Genomic DNA, 24,023 nt, shown 5'->3' with positions numbered 1-24,023 from the left:
AAAAATGAAAGAGCATTCCAGGCAGTGCAAAGGACATGAGTCAGAACTTGGAATTAGAAATGAGCCAAGGGTGAACAGGGTACAGGGAAGATACCATCCAGGAGAGAGAGTTGCTCACTGCACATCTGGAGAGTCAGCTGGGGCGGGTCGGGTGGTCACAGCCTGCTGACCCATTGGCACTTTGTGCGCTTAGCTCACCCATGCTCTCAGCCTTCCCAATCTGCATGTGTGTGTACATCACTCGCTTCTTCTCCTGAATTCTCTCCCTCCACCCAGGTACTTCAGGGGCACTCTTCTCTCCCTATGTGCAATATGCATGGAGAGCAAAGGTCCAGAAAGTTCTAAACGTTAGAGAGCAGACCACCCGATCCTGATATCACCTGTGTTCCCATCCCACCAATCCCTCCCCTAGGCCTCCCCTGTCCATCTTCTCTTCAGTCCTCTTCTATCCCCATCCGTCCCTTTCCCAACCCTCTGCCAACTTTACTTTCATCCATAGCATTGATCACCAGCTGACATTGTACACATGTATTTATGTGTTTGCCTTCCCCTTATCAGAAAGAAAGACCCCCCTGGGTGGGGGAAAAGGGGTGGAGATAGAGACTTTTGTCTGTTTTACTTTCTGCAGAAATCCCAGTGTCTCAATCAGGGCCTGGCCCAGAGCCGACTGTCGGTGAATATGTTGACAGGATGTGTAGCAGGTATCTCCTGACCCTGCCTACCTAAGCTTGCACTTTCCCTCCTCACTCCCTGTCCCACAGTTTGCCCTCATCCGGGGCTTGTTGTGCTTGTGTTAGTTGTGCTCAAGTCTTTCCAGGTGGTGGGTAGCGGTCCTTGCCAGGGTCACCGACCATGCTACCCGGTATCTTACATGCAGGCAAGCGGGGGAGACACGTGCCCGGTTTACTCCCATTGTCCCAGCTTCCTGTGTGGTGACTCTCAAAAGTGGCCTTGACTGGGCTTAAGTTAAACGGTTGCCAACTTGCCCTTTTATGTCCCCCACTCTCCATAGACGAGGCTGCACCAGCAGCATCCTTTTCCTGCAGTACACTGTGTGTACGCACGTGCGCGTGCAGCACCTCCCACCCCGAAGATTCTGGGGGCCAGGACAAGAAGTCCAGGAGGCTGAGAGTATGTCCCAGCTGAGGCTGGGACACCCATCCAGGGTGTGGCAGCACCACGACCTCCCAGTTTGGGTTTTGTGGCTCCTTGACGGTTTCTTTGCCTATCATCAGTTTCTGCATTCTTATCAATCTGGTGGTCATTTGCTTTGGAACAAGCCATATTTGCTTCCCACGTGCAAACCCCTTGCTTTTCCTCATCTTTGTTATCCTCATAAAATGTGCCAGCACTTCACGCCCAATATCTTGCCCGCCCTGCATTCTCGCGGGCGTGCAGGGGCCCCTGCCTGTCCTGGTCCCGCTTCCGTGTGCCTGGGGAAAAGGGTGGTTGGGTTTTGCACCTGCATTTTGGCACAGGCAGAAATCACTTCAGAAATGGTTGTGAGTTTTATTTTGTTTCTTTTGTTTAATAATCAGAAAAGGCTGTTGTGGCAGAAGCAAGTCTGGAAGGAACAGTTCAAGGAAAGGCTAACTTCATCACCTTGAATATAAAATGAGGGACTCAAAGTGAGACTGGAGTAAACAGGCTTGGAAATACTGGGCTTTATGAAGAAAATAAGGCTTCTGCTCTCAAAGCGCTATGAAGATGAGTCATTTTTATCTACTGTAGCCTGGCTCCCCCATTATAGTTATTAGAAACCCCTTATTTTCAAATAATAGAACCCTTGGAAACCATCTTAAGTGAAATAATAGGCAGGCCTCATAGAGCCCCCAAGGGACTGCTCAGAACTCAGGCAGGGAGGAAGCAGGAACTGGGGGTACACCTGGACCCACTGTCTCCTTCTCTACCCCCTCCCTCCCTCTCTTCCATTCTCTTCCCTCTCCCTCCCTTCCCATCACTTCATTGCTTTCTACTCTCATTGTTCTCTCCCTGCACAAGAAGTCTTAGTCCATATGGTCTGCAGAATATGGCTGATGATAACTCCCTAGTTTACATATTACAAAGACCGGCCACAAAATCCCAATTCTAAATTTCCAGAGAGAGAATCGGAATAGCCTGACTTAGACCAGGTGTCTACTATGCTCAGATAACTCTGGCCATGGAGGTCACCCCCTCCCCGTAAATACATGGATGGGGCTATAGGATGTCTGGAGGATGGATGGTACCCAGGTTACGTGTGAAAGAAAGGAATCCTCCCAAGTCGATAGCCTGGAGATGGCAGCTGTAATCCTTTCCTCCTTGTTTTGAAGAATTCCACTTAAAGTTTCACATCAAAGTCCAACTCTTTCCACCGGGTTCTGCTTGAAGGAAGTCATGAAGCTACTCTGAGCCTCGATGTTATTATTAATATTAGTATCTGAAAGCCTGGGCATTCTGCAGCACAAGTTAGTCTTGTCATCTATTTAGGTATAAGGAAGAGTCTCTATTCTTTTAGTTCCATCTTTTACAAAGTGTACCCATTGCTGTTGTGCCATTTTGGAGCTAGGACTAGCCCTCAGCAAACCTGGGCAGTAAATGAGGTTTGTGTCTGGCAAACCCTCCACCCTCTTCCCCTGGATTGGTCCTCTTGCCCCCCTTCCATTGCTCCTATCTGCCGAGTTACTCCATGGACCACTCTGCTGAGACCTGCCAGCCCTAGTTTCTAGATCTCAGCTTCTCCTTCTCCACGTCCTCTGGAGGCTTTGCATTCTACAAATTGGCTACACATTAGGGTTAATTTGAAATATCATCTGTTTTCTGACAAACCAACCTAGTAGGTTGCACGAAAACCCTTTCTTCTGTGATTCACCAAGATTTACTATGACTCCACAGATAGTACGTGCTCAGTTTAAAAAGGGCTTGTTCATGAAAATGACAGCTAAATTAATCTAGTAGTCATGTTTTAAATGAGTCCTCTTGAGACCAGCAGCACGATGCCTTTCTGCAATGGAATTTCATTCATGGCAGGGATTTTGGCCAAGTGAGGAAACAAGTTTTGGACAAGGCTGTCACATAGGTGAGTACCTTCTCTGCCTGCCAGGGTCTGACCTAAAGCTTATCTTATACCTCCTTGGCATGTTTTTATGTAAATACTGGGACACTGTCATTGTAAATCCTTTACAAACCAGCAGAGCCTGGTAGAAAGAAAATAGGCTTTGACAGCTAACCCAACAGAGACTCCTTGCTTAGGCCACATACCAGGCAAGTGGCTTGGCCAAGGTGTTCCACAAATGTAAATCATTTACTAACAAGTCTGGCCCATATAAAATGCTTAGTTGTTATTAATTTTATATTGAGTTTTTTTTATGCCAAAGAACATTTCATTCAAAGGGACTATTCTAAATGACTAAATGGCTGATTCTGGCTTTTTAAGTCCAGAGAAATACTCCTTCTGTGTTTTGTGGAGACAAAAAAAACACCAGTGATCACTGTACGTATTAGCTGGGTATAAGTTCTAAGAAGAGGTAACTATTTAGACATTCTTTTTTTTATTCAGCAAATACAGACTGAGGGCCAATTATGTGCCAGGCACTGCCAGGTACAAGAAAGATGGTGGTGACGTAAGAATGTGAGCTCTTCCCCTGCTAGGTGGTTCTCCACCAGAGCAGTTTTGCTCCCCAAGGGACATTTGGCAATGGAGACATTTCTCATTCTCATGACTGGCATCTAGCAGAGGCCAGGGATGCTGCGAAACATCCTACAAGGCCCAGGACAGTCCCCACCACAAAGAGTTATCGGCCCCAATGTCAATAGTGCCAAGGTTGAGAAAACTTGCAGTTGACAATGGGGGCCCTGGTGGTCTTTGAGCAGGGAAGTGTCAAAGGATGTTGGCGCTGATGCCCTCATCAACCTGAGAGGAAGTCAGCCAGCATAAGGATATCTCGTTTTATGCAATGGGGAGAATCCCAAAAAGCTTTGTGGCAGTCAGTGTTTTAGAAATGAAATCCTGTTTTAAATGTACTAGAACAGCTGCTGAATAGACGCACCTTGGGGGGTGGTGGTCAGTGGTGCCACGAGGGAGAAGCCCAGCTGTCCCACGGCGTCTGCTCAGCAGGCCTCAAGGAAAACCCAGAGTCTTCAGTCACAGGCCCAGTGATTCCCCTTGGCTATTTCCCTACATCTGAAAAGGTTCACTTCAAGGCCAGTATTTCATCTGATCTTGCAAGAGGGAAAAGTCCAAAGTTTAACCTAATTTCTCACACAAGTTCAATGTCACATGATGATGGGAAATGCAGTCGATTATAGGAAAAACCCTTGGCTGAGATCGGGAGGCCAAGTGCTGCTGACCATCTGGGTGACCGTGGACAAGCCGCCTGTCCTCCAGCCGCCCAGGTAACTCTGGGCAAAAGCTAGACTAGATGAGCCCTAAACCCAGAGACTTGTAGCTGAAAATGACTTTAGCCATCTCCAGCCCCTTCTTCTCTGCATATAAAGCAGCTAAGAAAAAATTGCCTTTGATCCAGAGTCCTTTTCATATCAAAGTAAAAGAATAAAGTTCTCATTTTAATAGGAGTAATAAAAATGACAAACTGAGGTGATGTGGTTTTAGTCTATACCCGTGACTCTCTATCAAGGTTACTTTGTCCCCAAGAGCATATTGGGCAATATCTGGAGACATTTGCGGTTGTTCCAGCTGAGGGGTTGCTACTGGCATCTAGTGGGTAAAGGCCAGGGATACTGCTAACTGTCCTACAATGCACAAAGACTTACCCAGCCCAAAATGTCAATAGTGCCAAGGTTGAGAAACCCTGATGTATACTGATAAGGAAAAGCAAAATTTCTCAACTGTAGCACATCATAAATAGCACTTTCTGTTTCTTATGGTCTAGAACCTGGGCTGAGCTGATTATACACTTGGGCAGTGTCTACACTGACCCATCAAAACATATTTGTTATGAAACCACCAGAGAATACTGCTTTCCAGATTCAGCAGATGTGAGACAAGTAACATCCTGCTCACTTAGAAAGAGTCAAGTTGGGGGATACTTGCTAAATGCCTGAGATTTTTCTTGACAACTCTTCTTGTTCTTGTTTTTCCTAAGTGGCTATTCCTGGGCTATTTGTCAAACAGACCTTATCTCCTGTAATATCATCTTTTTCTGTTTGGTGTGGTTTTTGAATTCCAGGCAGACCAGGCCCAGTATAATAGTCTTGGACAGACATTCTTCCTGTCTGGGGTATTTTCTTCCTGTCTGGGGTATTTTAGTTACTGCCCTAAAGTTTGCAAAACGTTCTTTTTTCTGAAAAGATATTCTTGAAAATCAATAAACTTCAGAGAATGGAAAAAGCTGATCAGTGACTTTTCAAGATATGGGGCATTTCATTGGGAGAGTAAACATAATAACTCAATCCAAAATAAAATGGATCCAGAGAGTGTACCCTCAGCATTTACATATAGCCTACTGTCTAGAGATTGTCCTTGTGAACCCAAAAGAAAATTGAACGATATATCGGCCGTGAAAACAAACAACGTCGCATCACAAAGCGGAAATTAGGCAGTGGACCTAAAATAATGTTTAACTAACTTTACATTCCCTTCTGTCCCCATTTTGCTATATTTCTGGGGAATGTGTATTTGTGGGGACAATGAGTGGAGCTATTTGCTATTCAGAAATGTCTGCCTGCATTAGTTTGGCTGAAGAAATGAGATGGAAGGCAGTGGGGAAACACTGATGGGAAAGGTTGTTGGTAAATATGAGCAGGGCTAATAAGCATTAAATGCAATCTTGATATGCTTAATTATTTTTTAAAATATGGCAAAAAGTGAAATTTTAGAAAATCTGTGATTAGTGTATCCTGTATTTCCTGAAGCATCCAGTAGACCAGTTTCCATTTTGTCAATGTATGGTGAACATTGTAGCTACTCTCCTAATTCCTAAATATTGCATTTTTATTTTTACCTCAAGGCATGTTATTTCCCATGTGAGTTCTTCATCCATTGGAGATGTTCCAGATAAGAATTTTGTCACTCCTTTTTTTTTTTTTTGCATGACCTACACGAAAAGAATGCCTTTAAAAAGCCAAACCCACCTTCACTGGCCTTTGGTTGTGCTGTTTCCTCTTCTTGGAATGTTCTCCCTGAGTTATCTGCCTCTCCAGGTCAACATCATCAGCTCCCCCTCAGCCTAATCTTTCCCAGTCTAGTGAACTCCTATCCATCCTTAAAAAACCCAGTTCAAATATCTCTTTCCCCAGCCTTCTCAGGAAGAATTTATTATTCTCTCCAGTATCCTACCATAGGATAATTATTTATGTTGCCTGTTTATTCCTGTAGATGAGATCCTTGAGTGCAGGAAGGTTTTGCTCCCCTGATCTATTTTGACTTTGTTATCCAAGGACTAGTATAGTACCAGGTTAAAAGTAGGCAATCAGCATGTAAGTATTGAATAAATGAGTGAATAATGAGTGGGTGAATAGGTGGATGAGCTAGGAAATAGTTCCCCTCTCTGACATCCTTCCCCCACCAATTTGTAATGCCATTTCTGAGATATACCAAGTCTCCATATATGTGTGATTTGGTTTCTGATCTTTCCACTTGGTACCACTGGTCTGTTTGTCCATCCTGCATGGTGTTTTACTTTTTTTTTTTTTTTAACTATAGAAGTCTTGATATATAGTCGGATGTGTTTTCTTATGTTCTTCTACTTATTCAAAATTATCATCGCTATTTCTTTCTGCTCTATTCTTCCATATAGATTGTAGGGTCATCTTGTCAAGTTTTGTGAAAAGCACCATGGAGACTTTGCTTGAAATTGCATTGAATTTAAAGGTTCATTTGGAGGATAATTGATATATTTACAGTATCGAACGTTGCCATACATGAATATAGAATATCTCCTTACTTATGTTATTAATTATTTTATAATTATTTTAGATTATTGCTGATGCTATAAATGGAGTCTTTAATTTTTATGATTTAACAAAATGAGTTATCGCTGATGTATAGCGATGCTACTGATTTCTTCTTATTGCTCTTATATTAAGTAAACTTGATGGCCTTGTTCTTTCTTCCAACCATATATGATGTATTTCTTTGTCTTGTTTTATTATGCTGGTTAAAACTCTGAAGGATAATGCCCAAGAGAAGCACTTATAGCAGGCAGCCTTTTCTTTCTGCTGACTCTAAAGGAAATTATTCTAATGTTTTATCTTTAAATGTGATTTTATTATATGTGTATCATAGATATCTTTAATCAACCATTTTTAGGAGAGTTCCCTCTATTTCTAGTATGCTAATTGCTATTACTATGAACAGGTGTTGAATTTTATTAACTGTTGGTATTCTAATTTTTTAAATGATTATGTGGTTTCTCTCTCTTGTTTTATTATTGTTATGAATTCTAGTAATATGTCAACTACCTTAAATCTCTGAAATAAACCCTCCTCGGTCACGACATTTAAATATAATACTACACTCAGTAGGATTTTTATATTTATGTTCATAATTGAAATTGATGTATAATTTTACTTTTATGTACCATTCTTGTATGGTTTTTGAATCAAGATTACATTAGCTTCATTAAGTGAATTGTGGAGCTTTTCTTTTTTTTCCTCTCCGCTCTGCAGTAGTCTGTATTGGCTAGAGATTGTTTTTTAAAAATTCGATCAAACCTAATAAGATTATTTGGGATCAATGACTATTTGAGGGTAGATGTTTTACTGCAGATTTAATTATTTAATGGGTATAACTGAATTTAGGTTTTCTATATTATTTTGAGTCATTTTGATAATTTATATTCTTTAAGAAAATCATCCATTTCATATAACTTTTAATTTTGTGGGTAGAAAGTTAGCATTCTCGAGGTTTTTGTTTTATATCATTACTGCATCTGCATTCATGTCCTCTCTTTTATTGTTTGTGCCTTTTTTCTTGATCAATTGCCCAAGGTTTGCCTATCTTATAAATCTTTTTAAAAATCACCTGTTAGTTTTTTTAAATCCTTTTTCTTTTCTTTTTCTATTTCATTATATTCTACAATAATCTTTTTTGTTTCTTTGTTTTACTGTTTGAATCTTCCATATCCTTTTTTTCATCCTGTGTTTCAGTCCTCTGAAATTAGTCATCTTGTTATTGTTTCATAAACAGGCTTGATTAGATTGGCCTGTGTTTCCCAGTTTTCTTGCTCACCCTGGCTTCTTGAATCCTGTCCTTTCCCACTAGGTTCAGTGTGCTTCTTACAGAACTATATTATCCCTAAGTGTATCTTTGAGTGAGGACCTGTGAGTGGAAACTCTTGGCATTTGTCTGAAAATATCTTTATTTCACCCTTGCTTTTGAATGGTAATTAGCTGTGTATAGAAGTTAGGTTGGCAGTAATTTTCTCTGAGCACTTTGATGAAATCTGTAATCTACTTGTCTCTTTTTTGGTGAGGAGAAGTCTGTTTTCATCCTAATTGCTGTCCTTTCGCAGGTAACCTGTTTTTTCAGGATTTTGCTTGTCTCTTTGGTATTCTGCACTTTCACTCTAATCTATATAGGTCTAAATTATTTTTTATTCATCAGGTTTGAGGCTCATTTAGCTTTTCTTAATCTGAGGGTTTTGTGTCTTTTAGCAATTCTGGAAAGATCTCAACTGTTTCTCTTTTTGAATATCGCTTCCATATATGCCCTTAACCCCATCATCTCTCAGCTTTTCAGGATCATCACTCCTTTGCTTCTCTCTCTTCTGCAACTCCAGTCTCTTCTACCTATTGTATCAATCTCATTGACAAGTCAACATGCCCTAATGTCTCCCATCTTTTATTTAAAAAAAAAAAAAAATCCTCACAGGGCCCACCCCATGTCTCCCTGGAGCTATCTTTGTTGCTTTGCTGGACATCACCACCAAACTTCTTGAATTTGCCTACACATTTCTCTACTTCCATGCCTCCCAGTTATCCTTCAGTTCCCTTGAGTACGACTTCTGCCCTCAACAATCCAGAGACAGCTCTTGCCAAGGTTGCCAATGACTTCCATGTGTCTGAATCACAGTTCAGCCCTCATTTAACTGGACCTCTTTCCAGCATTCAACCTGGTTGGCCACTCCTTCCCTACAACACACTTCACCTCTTGACTTCTGAAACGCTTTACTCTCTTGGTTCTCTCCAAATGTTGGAGCACCATGGGCTTGGAATTGAGCTCTATTTTCCTCATTTTCTACTCTCTATTGCTAATAGGTTTTTTTATTCCATTCACACGATTTTAAATACCATTTACTTGTCACGGATGGCCAAATGTATACCTCCAGTTCCACTCCTCCTCTGAGTTATTGAATAGTGTGTGAATTCCTGCTTGACCATAACACTTGGAATCTCAGCAGCATTTTACCTTAAACTGCTCAAAGCTGAATTCTTGAATTTCTCCCAAAAGAATGTCTTCCATATCTCAGCAAGTGGCATCACTATCCACCCGGTTTCTAAAGCTAGAATCTAGGAGTCACTCTTCAGTCCTCTCTCCTTCAAAGACCCACATTTATTCTACTGTCAAGTCCTTTAAATTCTATCTTCAAAAGAGAACTCGAATCCATTCACTTTCCGTCTCTTCCTCCAACATCCTGGTCATGGCCTCGATCATTTCCCAACTAGAAACCACTACCCAGTTTCTGAATCTTTTCTGCTGTTAACACTCTCGCTTCCATTTTCAACACAGTGGTCGGAACATCTTTTTTAAAAAATCATCTTCCTACTTGAAGTCCTTCAAGAACTTCCTTTTGGACCTAGATTACAACCAAATCCACACTCGTTAATAAAGCCTTCAAGGCCCTGTCCTACCTTCAGCCTCATCCCAATTTCTCTCCCCCTCACTCTGGTGTTCTGGCCACCCTGGCCTTATAGTCCCTCAGTCACACCAAGCTCTTTTGCTCCTGCAGGACCTCCGTAGATTCCTTCTGCCTGAAATGCTCCCTTCAGTGCCCCCACCAGACTGGCTCCTTCTCTTCCTTCAAGCAGCTTGAGGTCACCTTTCAAAAGATGACTTCCTGACCATCATGGATAACACCGGGGCCTTTCTTAAATCTCTCTAGTAACAGCCTCATTTTTTCTTTTATAGCCCTTTCCACACCTTTTCTCTTTTCTTTTTTTTTTTTTGAAATATATTATTTACATATTATTTTATCGATCTTGCAGTTTCAACAGTATATTAACAATCAACTTTGTTGCCATGATTAACCAGCAGTCCCTTTAGAACATTTCTAGTGAAATATTAAGAAACCTTTGATTGCTGAATTTGTAAAATGTTCAGCTTTCAGTAGGACACTTTACTGAGGAATTCTTTTAGTACCACATTTAATGTGAGTGGGCCTTTCAATGAATCATGGCATTTTGGCTCTGGGAGAATGCAAGCGCTCCCTCGGATGGATTCTCTGCATTCCAGCAAGGGGTGCTCTGTCATATCTTAGTGTCATTTCCTTGCAGCACGATTCTCCATTTTAGTAAAAATAATTCTGAGAGGGTTTTCTTTTCCCCCCATCATTTTTCAAAGCAGAAATAGTATAAGGTGTGCAGTTTGCATGTGACAAACTGAAATACCAAAAGACTATTAGAACTTAGTTTTATTGCATAGAAACCGTGGTCAGAAGTTGCTCTTTTTGATGGGTTAATTGACTACTTTCTCTGCCTTGACAAATCTGTGAGTGCCATTAGGAGGGAACCAAGCTTGTTTCATTCGTCACTTTATGTATACCCAGTTACTAGTATATATAAGTAAAGATCTCAAAGTGATGCCACTTTTTCTTAAGTAGAGCTCTGATGAACATCTTCCCAAATTGTGACCGTAGTTGTCATCCTGACTATACAGGCCTGTACAGGCCTCCCAGTCTCTTAAAAAAATAATATTGTCTGCATGTCTTTTATTTGTTGATGGAGGTTTAAAACTTTGAAAGTCCTTATGTGAGCCACACAGTCTCATAATATTTTAATTTTGTAAAAATTCAAGACCTTTTCACATAGATTGATGTGCTCCAAATAGACTGCCTGTGATGGTTTCTGGCTTACTTCAACCACATTTGCTTTCAAGGAATCCCCTAGCTCTGCTTCCTGCAGCTCATTGGTGCCAGGGAACATGTATTTTTTGTTTTGTTTTAAATCATGACTTAATACATGGTCGTGTCACAGGTGGACCTGTACCTGAATAATGAGAGATAAGACCATCCTTACTTCATAATGTTCAAAATATTTAACAACTGACTTGGCCACCAACCAATGAGACTGGCACCTTGGCCAATCAGAAGGCACCTTCAACCTACACACACCCAGAGGCCACACCGGGGCCCGCTGAATACAGACACCTCTCTGGGGAAGGCAATTCTATAGACCGTATTGGTAGCCTTCATTTTCAGCCAACTCCCTCACTTTTTAAAATGCCTTTTCTGGAAGTGGCTTAAAGCCTTGGAACCTTCTAATTTTCCCACAGTCATGTCTTATTTATACCTACCTGGATAGTCTATAGATAGGGCAACTTTGGTCAAAAGGCCACAGTAACCGAGGTCGGCCTTCCAGAACTTGCTGAGCTAAATGCAGGTTATAGCAACCAGCTCAGGCTCTCTTGGGTTTTTCCATACAGTGCCTTGTTTGGGGTAGGGAGAGTCTCATTCCTTAGCTGATGGCATGGCCCTGTCCTCTTACTGTTTCTCCACATTCCTTTCTGGCTCTGGTATGGGGCATGGAGGCTCAGTGGAGGATTTTCAAAAATCAAAGCACATCTATGTTTTTTCCAGGTCTGTTCACAACTCATCCCCACTGGAAAGAAAACGCCCAGTGAGGAATGCTCACTCCCACTCAGGCCTTCGTTTCTTGGCGTCATCTATTCGTTTCACGTCCAAGGCCACCTGCCTCCAGGTGACTGACTTCTCTAACACTTTTCTTCATCTTGGCTCACAGGTCCACACGTTCCGAGGCCCACACTGGTGTGAATACTGCGCCAACTTCATGTGGGGGCTTATTGCCCAAGGGGTCCGATGCTCAGGTAGGCACGGAGCTTTCCTTCCCCTTTTCCATTTACATCAAGCGCCGCAATGATGAGCTGGAGGGCATCTCTCCAGAGCGGGGAAATAGGCCCAGATTAGCTCAGAAGTCTAGCTTTCTGGAAGATTCAAGGCATCTCTGTGCTTAATGGAGAGACTCCTCTAGGTGTTTGCTAGAATGAAAAGGAATATCTCTGTTTATACAAGAAAAGAAAAAAATCCAGGGGAGTATATTTTCTTAGGCACCTACCTGCCACCCAAACTAGGTAGCTGTCCTTAAAAGAAAAAAACAAATCAATTCCAATGGAATTGCATAGATAGAAAAGTTACATTGCTTTCCCATCTTCTATTTATCATGCCATTTAGCCTCACCAATGAACCTTCGGGGAGATGCAATTATTCTCCCCATTAAATAGATGAAGAAACTGAGCCTTACTGATAATCATTAATTGCCCTTGGCTACATAGTAAGTGGTGGAACATTGATTTGGCTCCAGAGCCCATACCCAGTATTTTTCTGCCATCAGATTAGCAGTGAAAATACACACCTTGATTTGATATCACATATTTTCAAAGTACTTTGAAACCCTAGGTGTTTTTCCACCTAGAACTAGACGCACACACCCATTGCTAAGAGCACACAGCACATCTTATTAAGATACATCTAACAAAACAGCAAAGAATTGCCAAATTAATGTTTAACCAGGCTTCCTAATTCATCATGCCATGCTTTTTCTGGCAAACAGTTCCGGCCGGGAGCAAGAATAGCCTCCTGTGATATGTTGACTGGGTTTCCACTGACAGCATGACTGATTTCTTTCTTGCTAGGGTATGATTTTAAAAAATAATTCTTATGAAGCATTTAAAATAAGCTAATGACACTACATTAAGATGATCTGTTTCCTACAAATGAACTTATTTACAAAAAGAAACAGACTCACAGACATAGAAAACAAACTTATGTTTACCAAAGGGGAAAGGTGGCGGGGGAGATTAATTAGGAATTTGGGAGCAACATATACACACTATATATAAAATAGATAAACAAGAAGGACCTACTGTATAGCACAGGGAACTCTACTCAATATTTTGTAATAACCTATATGGGAAAAGAATCTGAAAAAGATAGATATATAACTGATCACTTTGCTGTATACCTGACACTAACACAACACTGTAAATCAACTATACTTCAATAAAAATTTTAAAAATAAAAATTAAAAATGATGATCTATTTCCCCATACTGCCCATTTTGGTTCACAGGATCATGGGACCTTAAATCCTTTCTCTGCCTGGAAAGGGCTATTTCAGCTTCTACTATATAGATACAGCAGTCACCTGTGGTGATACCTGGACGGGTCCAGGAGTGCTCGTGCAGGTCAATTCCTCTACCTGCCCGCATCCCAGATCCATGAGGCAAGCAGTAAATGTAGGTTTGGAGGCAGACTCTCCAGAAATGTTCCAGATACCCCTGATTACCACAGAAGTTACAAAGTATCTCACAGTTCAACCACTGAGCAAAGTGGTGGACTATCTGAATTGCTCAGTGGTCATTAGTTCAACCTGTTCAGATTATACCTACCAAAAATATCCCTAATTGCTTCTATTATCCAATTTCAGCAGGAAACTGGTCCAAAGTCAATATTATGAGAACAAAACTCGGGGGATTCAGATTAGCTTTGAACAGCAACTTGCTCTGGGATAAGAGAGTTTGGGTTTTTTTTGGGTTTTTTTTCTGTGTGTTTTTTTTAAAATAAAACATAATTCTAAGGCTATGTTACTATTCTCCAGTGGCCACTGTTTAACCTCATACTTCCTCTGGGCAGCAGGAGAACTGAAAACTGATCATTAAATGTTTGGAATATCCTTCATTACCTCTCAACTCTCCATATTTTACATAATTTAAATATTTTTTAAATTAACTTGACTTTATTTATAGCATATAGAATTGTATTCGTTTGCAAAAACTGAGTATTTTTATACTTGTTAGAAAACATCTTCATTTTAATAAAATATCAGTATTTAACTCTACATAAAAACACTGTCATTTCAGACCTTAAAATGAAGTTTATAAAGAAATTAAAAATAGAATTATCCTATAATCCAGCAAGTCCACTTCTGGTTATATACCCAAAAGACCTGAAAGGAACAGATCTTTGTACACCCACGTTGATAGCAACATTGTTCACAACAGCCAAAAGGTAGAAACAACCCAAGTATCCATCAGTGGATGAATGGATAAACAAAATGTGGTATATACATAAAATGGAATATTATTCAGCCTTCAATGGAATGTTCTTCAGGAAATTCTGTCATGGGCTACAATATGAATGAACCTTAAGGACATTATGCTAAGTGAAATAAGCCCGTCACAAAAGGACAAATACTGTATGATTCCACTTCTGTGAGGCATCTAAAGTAGTCATATTCATAGACACAGAAGGCAGAATGCGGTTGCCAGGGGCCGAGGGGAAGAGGGTCCAGGGAGTTACTGTTTTATGGGTACAGAGTTTCAGCTTTGAAAGATGCAGAAAGCTTTGGAGATGGGTGGTGGTGGCCGCACACAGTGGGAAGGTACTTAACGCCACTAAACTATACACTTAAAATGGCCAAAATGGGGAATTTTACGTATATTTTACCACATTTCTAAAAAATTGTTTTAAATGAAGTTTATAAGAATTCAGTGAGTAAGAATGACCAATGAAACAACTTAAGAATAGCTGGGCAGGTATCCTTATATTTTCTATCACCGTATTTGCTGTTTCTTCTCTTTAACTCTCATGTAATGCTCCTCACACTTCACACTCCACATATATGAATTTATTTGATTCTCATGATAACCCTCGGAGTAGGTGCTATTATATCCAAACAAGAAAACCAGCCTATTCTATTTAGTTCAGTTCACCAACATTTATATTCACTAAATAGATCTATCAAATGTTATTGAAGTTTACTTGAGCTTTGCTGAATTTCTCATGTTGATAAAGCTAAGATAATTAGAACTGTTTTTGTCTTTGGAAGGGGATAGACAGAGAACTCAGCCAGTAAACATGACATGAAAATCATGTAATGACAAAAATCGTTTTCTGATGATTTTACAAAAGTGTAGATCCTCTCAAATCCTTGGTGTAGTTAAGTGCTTTTATTTAAAGCAACTGATTACAATATTCATTATCATGTGTGTATAATATTATATAAAATATAAAAATGATATTATTATTCTTTACACCTATAAAAACAATCAGTATTAGAAGGTACTTTGAATAGATACCAAATCAACTTTGAACATCTTCAGCATTAAATTTTTATTTTCCAGAACGTAGACTGTGCCTTGTTATTGTTAGAGAAATTCCATCAGTGGATACCAACTGCTAATAAGGCTTTTAATGTGCACACTGAACTTAAAAGCACCTTTTCAGCTTTGCATCTTGATATGAGCTTTATAAATAATTAGTCTTATCATCACATTACATGGCATTGTTCTAAATTGTAAACTCTCGGGTACTCCCACCGGTGTCCAGTTAGACAGTATTTCCACTCAACAGGTGTCAAAATAAGGCAAGTAGAAAGGAGAACGGCCTACTGAAACTGCCCAGCAAGGAGGACAGTAGTGGAAAGTACGGGCAGCTCTCCAGGAAGGCGAAAGAGGATGCCAATGGTCATGGGTCTCTCAGACCAAAGATTAGAGATTCCTACAGAGAGAGTAATCATGTCTTCCATAAAATGAGTGTCACGAACTTAAGGGAAACAACCTAGCAAAAGTCCTAGGCGCCCTTTATGAGACACAATTTGCTCTGGGAATCCAAACCCAAAAGCCCTCATATGGACCCAAAGTTTCCAGTTCCAAAAGGGAAAAAAAACATACAAACAACCTGGCTAATTACCAAAACTATCTCCATGAGATGTTCTATTCTTATGGTCCAGCCGCAGAGAAGGCTTATTGAGAAAAATGGAATTATATAAGTTTCATGAGTAAAGATAGATTTCATACTCACCTTGTGGACAGCATCACCTCTAAGTGGGATGGATGTTTCAGAGAGATACAGCAAACTCTGGGTGTTTTCATTTTTATTTTTGGTAACGTATAATTTGTGTTGAGCTTTGACAAAAGGGCCAGGCAAGCTTAATGTGGCTTCTTTGTTTACAGACTGTGGATTGAACGTACACAAACAGTGTTCCAAGCATGTTCCCAATGACTGCCAACCTGATCTCAAGAGGATCAAGAAGGTGTACTGTTGTGACCTGACAACACTCGTGAAGGCTCACAACATGCAGAGACCCATGGTGGTAGACATATGCATTCGGGAGATTGAAGCAAGAGGTTTGGAAAAAAAACCCTGCTTATTATAGTGATTTTATTTTTACTGTTGTCAAGGAGACTTTCTTATAATTGTTAAATTGACTCTCCAGTACCGATCTCGGGGAAATGGTCTGCCCAGGCCCATGCACACATGTGCACGTGCACACACGCTAAATCCAACCAATGACATCAATTTCTGTGTCGTACATAAACCATGCATGTATGCATTTAACACACGCTTGCTAAGCATTTATCATGTGCTACACACTGGGGATATAAAAGTCACAGTTCACACTTTCAGGAAATTCGTAGCATAATATGCAGAATCGGGGGTTGGGGGCAAATAAATAAATGCTGTGAGTACATGTATTCAAAACACTATTAAAAAAGAACCACGGAGTCACAGAGGAAAACATTTTAATCTTATCTGAGGAGAGCTCAGAAAGGGTTTATGGCAGAGGTGAGGTTTGAATCGAGTCTTTGAAAGTGCTTCTATTAAATAAGTAAAGAAATTTTTGGTCAACACATATATTTTCTACCATATAGAAATTCAGTCCTAGTATTGGTTCTGTTTATTTCAAAGAGGAGAGTTAAAAAATTGAAAAGATCTATTCATTGAAAATTGAGAAGGCAAGGAAGATAGAAACATTTCAAAGAAGAGATTCTTTATATCATGCTTGAGTCATCTTTCCTTTATTTGTGCTTTGGCCACTTTTCAGTATCAAAATGTTCAGTGATATGGTGGATAGAGTCTGGTTAGGGAGAAACTGGATTGTTGGATGTAATCTGGATAATTGGAAAGGCTTTTACCATTGTTGCCTTGTATTTACCCTGCTATAGTTGGTATCCATCATTGTGTCCAAATTGGCTTAATATAGTCTGCAGGTATTTATGCATTTGCCAACCATCCCATTCTTTCCAAAACAAAACAGGATATTATAACTTGTTATCCCAAACCTTTTAGAGATAGGAAATTATTCCCTCTTCCATACAGGATGAAAACGATAGCTATTCTGTTCCCTTAAGACTTACTCATTTCATCTCAAATTGTAAGAAATGCCTCCTGCCTTTTGACTGCTGTGTCTGTCAGAGCTGAATGGGAGCTTTGGAATCTGGTGAAGCTGTTGATGCAGGGGCTGAGCTGAGTACGAGTTGAGGGCGGTGCCCTGACTCTGGATGAGTGGCTGGGAAGAGCAGCCCTGGGTCCTGCTGTTAAGAGGACTCCGTGACCCCAAAGGGTCAGATCATCAGCCTCTCCAGAGCCTGCAATCAGGACTTGTGCTTCTCTGAAGAAGCTGGGATCATCCCATAGTGATCCTCATCAGAGACAACTAATAATTCGGGCAAAGTTACTACCACATCTGGTGTCTAATGTGTCCACGGGGAGCACAGCACTAAGCATGTCTAGTACAAGAGCTAGAATAGCACAAGTTAGGAATTTATACGGAAGTCACAGCAAAGGGACTGGAGCTACGGGCATTAGGGCCCTGTGCATGAGAGCAGAACCAGAGGATGGGCTGGAAGAAATTCACGTGATGCTGCCATTCCCAGCTTCATTGCCACCACTGCCAACATCTTACCCTGTCTTCCACCCATAGCAAATTTCTTATTGTTCTCCAAATGCTTCTATCGCCACTTGTTTCTGCATGATATGGCAGAGTGAAAAGATCATGAACTTGAAGTTAGATTCCCAAACCCTTCTCATGTTAGCTATAGTATGACCTTGGGCAAGTTACTTACTCCATTTGAATATCTATTTTCTCATCTTTAAAGTAACAATCAGTTGTACCTCCTAAGGTAGTTACGAGGGTTAAAATGAGTTGATCCATATAAATGACCTAGTACAGGGCCCAACATAATAGGACCCAACTGTGTTATTTCTTTTGGTTTTTTCTTGGAATGATCAACTCCCCTAACTCCACCTCCAAATCTGTGTGTCTAACCGATGTACTTAACCCATAGGTTTCAGTGCTGTCACAGAGACCCCAAATAATAGTGTCTTCAAAAAGATAGAAATCTCTGTGTCCGGCAGCAGCCCAGGGCTCATGGAGCAGCTGCCCAGGGACAGGAACCCAGGCCCTGCAAGCTGTTGCTCTGTCATCCTTGAGTGCTGCCCTCATCTGCATGGTCCCAGATGGTTATCACCATCTCATCTGCATTCCAACCAAGAGCAAAAGAGCATACCCTTTCTCTTCAAGTCCACGACCCAGGCACTATACACATCACTTCTGCTCTCTTCACACTGGCCAGGAGTTAATGGCCTCTGCGATGGATGTTGTTCTAAAAACCAAGGGTTTCATCACAACAGAGGAAGTGGAGAACTAGTATTAGACGGGGAGCTGGCAGCCTCTGCTAACTCTGGCAAACTCCAGCCTGTCCTTCATGATGTCCTTTAAAGATAGCTCCTGAGTAAGACCTTCCCCATGGCCTGTTCTATCAAAAGGCAGGGCTAGTGTCCACTGCACTGTGCTCCCCTGTGCCACTGTGTCCTTGCCTCTGCTGCAGTGCAGGTTACAACTGGACTGGAGCGTGCTTACATGCACTGCCAACTAGAACAGGGTGACACCAGGCCTCATCTTGTGGGCCAATTCAGTTGATCAGTAGTGGCATCCTAGACAGCTGTCCTGAGACGAATTCTGAGTTCTGCTCAGTGGGAGAAAAAGCTGAGGTCAATTAAGAATGTCTCCTCTGGTCACAGGAGAGAGGAGGGGTAGTATTTATGCCATGCATTTGTTGTCTCTGATGTACCCCATGTCAACCCTTATATATGGCAGATAGTACATGTGAAAAACAGAAACGCATGTTAGTTATCAGGAGTTTGACAGAGTATACTGCAGCAGCAGTAGAAGCTATTTATTTGCTTATTTATTATTGCTGTAGCTATAGTTTGATAGCAGCTAGTTTTTGACATAAAAGGTCTGAAATCTTGTCCTCTATCCCTTCTGATACTTTGGAAATATCTTAACAAATCAATGAGATCTAGGAGCAGAACCCACATCTTTTTCTTAGCCTAAATATACAGTGATCAAGTTTCCAGAATCATTCAATAGAATTTTATTTTCCTGTATCCGTTTGTATGATCATTTATTAGAAGGTATACCAATTAAATCAGTCATATGTAGTTAAACATTTAACATATTGTCATGTTTATGGTTAAACATATAAGGCTATAAAATCTGGATAGTTCCAGTAAAATCAGGATAATACGTACCACACACATGCATACTTGTATTGTGTACCTAGTACACTGCTACATGCAGTATGGCATATGGATTGAAATGATGCTGCAGGGAAAATAGTTTGCTGCAGTGAAATCACATCCAGCTGTCAGATGAACAAAGGAAGCAGGAGACCACGGTTGATGAGAATCTTGACCATGGGTTCACTTTGCAAAGCCAGGCAGGAGGAATACCAGATCGCTGAGGTCTCCACTGCCACACAAGCAAATGAAGACAGACTTGCACAGAAACCGAGATGGACAAGTTCAAGTTCTGACGTGACAGTATGTAATATATAAGAGCACTGACTATATTTGCTCATTTCCTGATAGCACGCAGTGTAGATAGGAAATCAGATTCTTTTTTAGATGTTTTAGGAAGCTAAAGTTAAAATCTGTCTCTGCCTTTTTTTAACAGGATTAAAGTCAGAAGGGCTTTATAGAGTTTCCGGGTTTACTGAACACATCGAAGATGTCAAAATGGCATTTGACAGAGGTAGGCTTGCACTTTCTTGAGCGCCAAATGATTTATCCTTAGCATCCTCTCTTTTGGAACCAGATTTTACTCATAATGGGAATGGGTTTTTAGAGCTACTGAGAGCTGTTCTTTAGGAAGCCAAGGAGTAACGGTTTACAAATATCATAGTTCTCTGCTTCTCTGGGGAAAGTGTTTTTTTAAAAGTCGTGCACAGTTGACCATATGGAGAAGTGAGTTTAAAATACTGCTTGAAAATGATCAGACGGCATTTGGTGCCATTAAAGTTCCTGACTTGGTTGCCCAACATTTATGGTCAGTTCCCATGGCAACAGGGTACCTTCTGCATCCTCCATCTCAGATCCCTTTGATTTCTTCTCCCAAACCTCCAAAGAAGAGAGCATAGGGGCTTCCCTGGTGGCGCAGTGGTTGAGAATCTGCCTGCTAATGCAGGGGACACGGGTTCGAGCCCTGGTCTGGGAAGATCCCACATGCCACGGAGCAGCTGGGCCCGTGAGCCACAATTGCTGAGCCTGCGCGTCTGGAGCCTGTGCCCCGCGACGGGAGGGGCCGCGATAGAGAAAGGCCCGCGCACCGCGATGAAGGGCGGTCCCCGCACCGCGATGAAGAGTGGCCCCCGCTTGCCGCAACTGGAGAAAGCCCTCGCACGAACCGAAGACCCAACACAGCCAAAAATAAATAAATAAATAAATAAATAAATAAGAAAATCCTTAAAAAAAAAAAAAAAAAAAAAAAAGAAGAGAGCATAGGGATGGGGGTACCCCTGGCACTGAAGTCGGGGAAGTTTAGGAGGTAACTCCTTTTGTTCTTTGTGACTGTGCCATACATCCTCTAGGCCATATTCTTTCGTAGGTCAGATATCATGAGCCAACTTGGGAACTATTAAAAATACAGATCACCAGGGCCCACCCTGAGGACTCATTCAGGAAGCTGAGTGAGCCCAAGAATCTGTATATCTGTTGAATGATCCAAATAATTCTGGTACAGCCAATCAGAGACGGAACGTCTAGCCCACTAGCTAGGACCTCCACTCTGCAGAGTAGTAGACAAGGTCTCTGATGATCTAGCTGCCCTATCTGTCCAGGCTCATAGCCAGTTCCTCCTGTCTGTATACTTTGTACCCCAGCAGTACTGAAATACACCCTACCTCTTTTCATGAACAATCACCTGGGCTCACGTTGCTCTGTCCATCTAGAATGTGTTCACATCTCTGCCTGGCAAGCACTTACCTATTCATCACGTGTCAGCTCAAGTCCTTCCTCTGTCATGACTCCTCCCCAACCACCCCAAGCTGACCTAAGAATTCCATTTCCTTTTCCTCTGCCCGCCCCCTTGTTTCCACATGTCTCCAGCATAGCAGTCTTATTTCCTTGTAATTGTTGAGTTGCAGGCCTGACTCCCAGTCTAACTAGAGTTATTTGAAGGGAGTACAGTTGGCCTTCTGTATCTGCAGGTTCCATATCCGTAGATACAACCAATCATGGATCAAAAATATTTGTTTAAATTCCAGAAAGTTCCAAAGAGCAGAACTTGAATTTGCCACATGCTGGCAACTCTTTATGTAGCATTTACATTGTATTAGGTATTGTAAGTAATCTAGAGATGATTTAAAGTATACTGGAGGATGTACATAGGTTATATGCAAGTATTATGCCATTTTATATAAGGGACTTGAGCATCCTTGGATTATGGTGTCCACACAGTGGGAAGTTCCTGGAACCAATCCCCCTTGGATACTGAGGGACAACCATATGTCTTTTCTTCTTTGATGCACTAGGGCTTAATAGTGCCTGGCACATGGTAGATTCTCAATAAATATTTGTTAAATACATAAATAAGGGGATCAGATGGCATATCTGCTACACTCTTATTGTTTTCTGTACATTAGGAGCTTTTTTAATCCTCAGAACCAAATTTGCTGAGGCATTTGTTCTTTCAATTCTCTGTATAAAGGAAAATGCTAATAGTCCCTATATGATTGAAACATTTTTCTATCCAAAAAGTTTTATAGACTGCAACAATTAAATTGGACTGATATTTACTAATGGTAAAACAAAAAGTCAAAAAATGTCTTCAGAATGATTGTAAAAATAGTAAGAAATATAACATTACCTATACATGAGGGAAGGTTAAAGTTTCCCAGATTAAAGTCCTAGGGACTAGGGGAGAAGTAATCAAGTGAAAAGAAACTTCAGTAAGCCTGAAAGAGACATTAGAAACTGAAGATATTCAACCATTATTTTCTGTATGTGATCTTCAAATTCAAGTCCAAAGAATACTAAATAAAAGATTCTTGATTTTTTACTTCAAATTATGATTGTTATTCTATTATGAACCTTTGTGTCTAGAATATAAATTACTGTGCTAGATTTCTATTTAGCAAATTACCAGGGGCTGGGACCCAAAGAACTATTTTAAGTCTATTTCACTACTTTTCTGGCTACACTTACCCTCAGACCCAAAATCCCTCTCACCAAACTTCTTTTGTTACTTCCTGCATCTCAGTGTTATTAGAAGCCAAAGTAGTCAGCTGAAACTTGTAAAGGAGCATTCATTGTTGGATCTTTTTTTTCTTTCTGGGCATGCTTTAACTTGGTGAAATAAGGTCCTAATTAGGAATTGGATCATTGATTGTTTTTCAGATGGTGAAAAGGCCGATATATCTGCCAACATCTATCCAGACATAAACATCATCACTGGAGCCCTTAAACTGTATTTCAGAGACTTACCCATTCCTGTCATCACCTATGATACCTATTCCAAATTTATAGAAGCAGCAAGTAAGTATGGAGAAGTAATTTTTTAATGGCACCAAAGTTTTAAGTGCAATGCTTTTGACTTCAAGAAAATTAAAACTCAGACCTGATTAAATTATTGCATGAGGATTTGCTTTGCCAAGCGAGGGCACAATGGTACAGTTAAGAGAAAACGAGGCATAGTTCACCAGCTGAGTTGACCCAGTACTAAGCCAGCTCTACTTGGCTGAAGCTGGCTGCCAGGCAGTTCTGTCTCTCCCCATCGTTTCTTCTATGCTGGGAACCAGCACAGTCAGGCTTACTCTGTTGTATGTTGAAAGCAGAATGTTTCTGCAGCAAACAATCAGATGTTCTTCAATGAGGACTGTATAGATTAACTACTTTCATCTATTAGGCAGAATCCCACTGCTAATCAATTAAAGTCATACCCCAAGTTTTGCACATTGATGCTGTTCAAAATTAGTAATAGGCCGAGAATATACTGTGTCAAGTACTATACTAGGAACTCGCACCAATATCTCCTTGTTTAATCTTCCCATCTACCTGATGAATCACATACTCTAATCCCATTGTACAGAGGAGGAAAGCTAGGCTTGGAGAGCTGAGCTCACAGGCCCAGGAATGGAACGTCAGCATTGGACTTCCATCAGTCCATAGCTGCTCATTCAGGGTTTGGCACTTGGGCCACCGCTGTCAGGAGAGAGAACCATAGTGTGTATATGTGTGTTGGGGAGTGGGGGGAACTGCACTACACTTTGTCCAGGAGCATAGTGAGGAAGGGGAGATTCAGGTGCTAGAATGAATGATGTAGAAGTCAAGCACACCTCAAGGAACTTTTTATTAAAAAAAATATAACCTTTAAAGGTTATGTGTTGCTAAATATAATAACAAGATGCCTGATGGAGAGAGACGTGGGCCGGCTGGGATTAGCGCAAGGTGTACTTTCCAGATGAGCTGTGGCCCTACTCCCTGGTGAGAGCATTCTTTCCTGGGTCCTGGTGGTCTTGCGGGAGAAGGTTCTGGCAGCAGGGTGCCCTCTGCCCCAGGAGGAGTGACCAGGGGAGCTTTCTTTGAGTCGCTGCCAATACCTATCAGAGTCCTAAAAAGCAGAAGCATGCATGCTTCCTCCCGTTGTTAACGTGCCTACTATCTACTTCCTAACCTGGATGGCACACTGGGGTTAACCATGCCAACGTTCTGGTGAAAAGTGCCATCAGTGCAGACTGAGTTGGCTGGCTCACCTGTCAGTGCCCTTGCATTGTAGAGTGTATTC

At 41.1% G+C, this 24,023-nt stretch overlaps 1 protein-coding gene and 1 long non-coding RNA gene across 3 annotated transcripts in view; one reads left to right on the top strand and one right to left on the bottom strand.

Annotated features, from left to right (window-relative positions):
- Positions 1–24,023, top strand: part of CHN2 (chimerin 2) — a 328,992-nt gene that overhangs the window by 298,690 nt on the left and 6,279 nt on the right. Inside the window, exons 8-11 of the mRNA XM_007193498.2 lie at positions 11,899–11,983; positions 16,129–16,302; positions 19,917–19,994; positions 22,637–22,774. Of these exons, the coding sequence (XP_007193560.1) occupies positions 11,899–11,983; positions 16,129–16,302; positions 19,917–19,994; positions 22,637–22,774 (475 nt within the window). The remainder of the gene's footprint in view (positions 1–11,898; positions 11,984–16,128; positions 16,303–19,916; positions 19,995–22,636; positions 22,775–24,023) is intronic.
- Positions 11,995–24,023, bottom strand: part of LOC114235457 (uncharacterized) — a 154,128-nt gene continuing 142,099 nt past the window's right edge. For both annotated transcript variants that reach the window (XR_009008885.1, XR_003621628.2), the window contains one exon: positions 11,995–12,154. This is a non-coding gene — a long non-coding RNA (uncharacterized LOC114235457). The remainder of the gene's footprint in view (positions 12,155–24,023) is intronic.

Source organism: Balaenoptera acutorostrata, chromosome 7 (assembly GCF_949987535.1).
Source record: "Balaenoptera acutorostrata chromosome 7, mBalAcu1.1, whole genome shotgun sequence".
Lineage (NCBI taxonomy): Eukaryota > Metazoa > Chordata > Mammalia > Artiodactyla > Balaenopteridae > Balaenoptera > Balaenoptera acutorostrata.
The sequence above is the reverse complement of the archived record's forward strand: the minus strand, read 5'-3'. Positions and strand labels throughout refer to the sequence as shown.